The sequence below is a fragment of the Hakea prostrata genome, chromosome 1 (genome assembly GCF_041222555.1).
Source record: "Hakea prostrata isolate BN-2017 chromosome 1, UWA_Hpros_2, whole genome shotgun sequence".
Classification (NCBI taxonomy): Eukaryota; Viridiplantae; Streptophyta; class Magnoliopsida; order Proteales; family Proteaceae; genus Hakea; species Hakea prostrata.
The window spans coordinates 34,511,794-34,516,697 of NC_142600.1; the positions used below are offsets into that span (position 1 = coordinate 34,511,794).

Below are 4,904 nucleotides of genomic sequence, written 5' to 3' on the forward strand. Positions count from 1 at the left end.
ACCTTGCGATTGAAACCAAATAACAGAAACAACAGCAATTGACACCCCCTTGGACGAATAGCCTTTGACGCTTTTAGGATTGATGACGTTCATTGGCCGAAGCCCATGCAAAACCAGAAAACTGCCACCAGCTTTCACTGCGCGTTTACCCTCGAGGTTGAGAAGAAACGTTCTCCGTCACTCTATTCTGATTTTTTAGAATCTTCAAAAAGAAATTATTAATTAATTAAAAAAAATTTAGAATCAGAGACAAAAGGGCAATGCATGCATACCCCAATTTCAACCCCATCCTTAATAAGAGAGAGTCGAACAAATAAACGATGATTATCAGAAATATTAGTCATGGCTTCCATCTTCTTACTCGTTTCCTATTTCTCATTGCTTGCTTTTTACTCATATACTGTTAATGGATTTGCAGAAGACACATTATCTGTGAATCAATCACTCCAAGACGGGCAAACCCTCGTTTCTTCCCTCGGAATTTTCGAATTAGGGTTCTTCAGTCCTCCCCATTCCGACGACAGATATGTTGGGATTTGGTACAAACAGGTTCCTGATCGAACAGTTGTTTGGGTTGCAAACAGAAACGTTCCCAGCCAAGCTTCAGATGATGTTCTTATGCTTACCCAAGACGGAAATCTCGTGGTGCTGGAATGGGGAAATGTGATCTGGTCTACTAATGTATCCCAGACAAGGAATCCGGTCGCTCAACTGTTAGATTCGGGAAATCTCGTCATCAGAGAAGAAGATGATTACGAGAATCTCAAGGCACCACTGTGGCAAAGCTTTGATCACCCCACAGACACTTTATTGCAGGGTATGAAATTGGGTTGGAATTTGAGAACTGGTTTGGATCGGTATCTGATATCGTGGAGGAACAGAAGCAATCCTTCAACTGGGAAATTTAAGTTGGGTCTAGATCGCCATGGATTACCTCAGTTGACCATGTGGAAAAGAATAGCGATACATTACAGAACTGGACCTTGGAATGGGTTACATTTCAGTGCAGATACTGAAACGAAGCCCAATCAAATGATCAACTTCAGATTCACTTCAAATGCAGAAGAGTTGTATTGGTCGTTTTCAATCCGGAACAGTTCTTTGGTTTCGAGGTTGGTGGTTGATACCAGTGGTGTAATTCAGCTATTCACTCGAGTCGATAATAACAAAAGCGGAATGTGGAATCCTTACTGGTTTGCTCCCAAAGACCCGTGCGACCATTACAAATTCTGTGGGGCTTATGGAATATGCAATATCAATTATTGGCCAATTTGCAAATGTCCATTAGGGTTTAAACCCAGCGATCCTCAGGAATGGAAATTGAGAAATGGGTCTGGTGGGTGTGTTCGAAAAATAGAATTCAATTGCCAGAAAGGAGATGATGGGTTCTCAAGGTTGAAGCATATGAAGCTCCCTGACACATCCATGGCTTTTGTGAACGAAAGCATGAGCCTTCAAGAATGCGAGGAGGCTTGCAGGAGGAACTGTTCGTGTACGGCTTATGCGAATTCAAAAGTGACCGGAGGAGGGAGTGGTTGCTTATACTGGACATCTGAGCTCATCGATCTCAGAGTCTTCCCGACCAGCAGTCAAAATCTCTACCTGCGGTTGCCAAGTTCCTTGTTAGGTAACTCATATTATAATTTTCTTCGAATTGGTAGCTTTGTGTTAGGGAGGGGAGACTATTGCATATACCATACAGATCCTAGAATCGGTGATCTATTCACTAAAAGGTGCGGTTATCACCGACTGAGCAATCTTCCATGCTAACTCATACTAGAATTGAAAAGCAGTCATAAGAAGAAAAGAAGATTTTATTTTTTTTTGGTAGAAGACCAGACTTCATACTTCCAAATTCTAATGTTTTTTCTTCTTTTAATCATCTACAGTTAACACAAAACATTCTGGCTCCCATTTCAGCATATGGAAAAGTTTTTCACTTCTAGTACATACGTTTTCTGTGATGCTTATTGTATTGGCATTCGGTTGCTGTTTCCTGTGGTACAGGAGAACACAGGAAAGAGGTACTATACATGATTCCATTTCCTCAAAATGAGATTGAAAAGTTGCACTTTCTCTAGTCTTCTTATACATATATTTATCATCTAGTATACTCTTTCTATGACAGTTTCCAGGAAGGAAAGCCAAGACAGACAGTTTGGGAACTTGGTTGGGTCGAACAGCAGAGAATCTCCAGATGAATATGATGAAAACGTTATAGATCTGCCTCAATTTGATTTCTCTGTCATTGCAAGTGCCACAGACAACTTCTCCGAAGCAAACGAGATCGGAAAAGGTGGTTTTGGTATTGTTTATAAGGTAAATTTACATTTTTGATCAGTGAAATTTATGTCACTAGGATGCATAAAGTTACAGAACAAGAGACTGACTCCATCAGCTGTGATTGATAATCGACAGGGTCAGTTGGAGGGGCAGCTGATAGCAGTGAAGAGGCTCTCGAGGAGTTCAAATCAAGGACTTCAGGAGTTGAAGAACGAGATGATGCTGATCGCAAAGCTGCAACACAGGAACCTTGTTCAGCTTTTAGGTTACTGCATTTCTGCGGAGGAGAAGATGCTGATATATGAATACATGCAAGGAGGAAGCTTGGACTCTCTACTGTTTGGTAAGTAGATCTCATCAGCTAGCTAATCTTCACTGTTTTGATGTTTTTTTTGTTTAACTCTGGCAAAACACTATAAAAACTTTCAAACTGATTTACTCAAGCGAAAATTTCTTCTGCAATTGCAGATAATGAAAAATCTTCATCCTTGGATTGGCCAAAGCGCTTGGGAATTATTATGGGAATTGCCAGAGGGATTCTCTATCTGCATGTGGACTCCAGATTTAGGGTTATACATAGGGATCTCAAAGCAAGCAACATTCTACTGGATGGTGAGATGAACCCAAAAATTTCAGATTTTGGCATGGCAAGAATTTTTGGAGAGAATGAAACTCAAGGAAATACACAAAAAGTAGTAGGGACATAGTAAGTTTTCTAAAACATAGAAAAAAATGAATACATACATTAGATGGTTAAAACTACTGTAATCATTTTCTTTGTTAATGCCTTGCAGTGGTTATATGTCTCCTGAATATGCACTGGATGGAAGTTTCTCAGTGAAATCTGATGTTTTCAGCTATGGTGTTCTGCTGTTGGAGATTGTCAGTGGCAAGAAGAACAGAGGATATTACTATACCAACTGCAAGCTCAATCTTCTTGCACACGTAAGTACAAAAAGATTAACTGAATCACAAACTGCAATATCATGGTACTTTTTCTTCCTTCCTTGTATACTAATATGCTTGAGGTATTTTAGGCATGGAGACTATGGAATCAGGGAAAAGTTTCTGAGTTGACGGACGAACAATTGAGAGGTTCATGTTCAGCTAGTGAATTACTTAGATGTATACAGGTTGGCCTCTTGTGTGTGCAAGAACACCCACAAGACAGGCCAACTATGTACTCGGTGGTTTTGATGTTGGGCTGTGAACATATATCAATGCCTCAACCAAAACCCCCTGGATTTGGTACAGAAAGTAGTTCCAAGAGAGAGGAATCTGCTGAGCAAGAACAATGTAGCATAAACGAAGTGACCATTACAAGCTTAGAATGCCGTTGATACTTATCAAAACCCTATTCCAGATATCTAAATGTAATTATTTTTTGAAGTGGATATCTGAAACATAAATCTGCATGTCATACTTATAAAATGATTTGTGGTGGTATAAGTCATTTTTTTTATTTTTTATGTTTTATTTTTTGGTAAGTGGGTGGTATAAGTCATTTCACACACATAACAGGCGAGTTCTCTTATTTTAGCTAATTAGGATAGGGGTTTAGCAATAAATACATGCCCAGGGTTCCATATTGCAATTACAAAGCCTCATATATAATTATATAAATATATAGAAATTTTTTATGGAATTTGCGGATATATAATTATCTAACTAATTATGTGGTTACACTAAGGAAATAAAGTAACTACTTGTATGCATTGATTTAATTATATTGATTATCACATTCCTTTTTAAAATCTGCTTCCTTCCTATTTTAACTTAATCGCGATAGGATTTGAAAACTAACTAGTTGACAATAAGATTGCAAGAAGCAGCTCTAAACACAGGGATCGAAGCACACAAAAAGCTACCCCCCCCCCCCCAATCATTTTCTTCTCTATGATTTTTGTGACTTTTGTTGAAACTCGCTATGATTAATTGAATCTAGTGGATTTGACTAGATTGACTGGCTTTTAAAATCATTATGGATCTTCCGTTACTTTCATACGAGCTTCTTATGGAAAAGAAAAAGACGATGTGAAAATTCATTGTGTAAGTCACTGTCTTTAACTTCATTTAATGCTTCTTCTTTTATTTATTTGCAGAAGCTGCTTGATCAAGGATTTCATTAATAAAAATCCTATTTTCCTCTTGAATTGATTATTATAATCTTAAACTTTTGTCATAAACTCAAGAGTCAAAGCTCATCTAATTATTTTTTGTCAAGGTGGTAGCAGGACGTCGTATTAATACATTAGTAGGATATTTAGAATCTCAACCATTGATTTGATTAGATCTCACCATATTCATTAAATTTCTTCTCAGTTAATTTATAAAGATTGACTATTCTCCCCATTTTTCATCAGTCTGACTTGAAATCTACCTTTTGTTGTATAATTTCTACCACAATTTCTCCCTACCATTTCTCTTCTTTCCTCGTGTTATGATACTGTTAAAGTATTTTATCTCTCTCTTTCTTCTTTTTCTATATCTTGTTTTTCACTCACATCAACTACATGTTAGGATTTTTCTACTTTTATTGTGTCATTCTTTGTCTTTGATCCTTTTTATTTGGTTATTATTTTTTTTTCTACTTGTTCGGGATCTCCTTCAACATTAAAGAT

General features: G+C 37.5%; 1 protein-coding gene across 1 annotated transcript; it reads left to right on the forward strand.

Moving 5' to 3' along the window:
- Positions 1-342: 342 nt before the first annotated feature.
- Positions 343-3,623, forward strand: LOC149028823 (receptor-like serine/threonine-protein kinase SD1-8). Its single transcript, XM_089163768.1, has 7 exons — positions 343-1,627; positions 1,890-2,024; positions 2,129-2,319; positions 2,419-2,626; positions 2,752-2,989; positions 3,078-3,228; positions 3,321-3,623. The coding sequence occupies exons 1-7, from the start codon at positions 343-345 to the stop codon at positions 3,621-3,623; spliced, it is 2,511 nt and encodes an 836-aa protein (XP_089019894.1).
- The last annotated feature ends 1,281 nt before the right edge of the window (positions 3,624-4,904 follow it).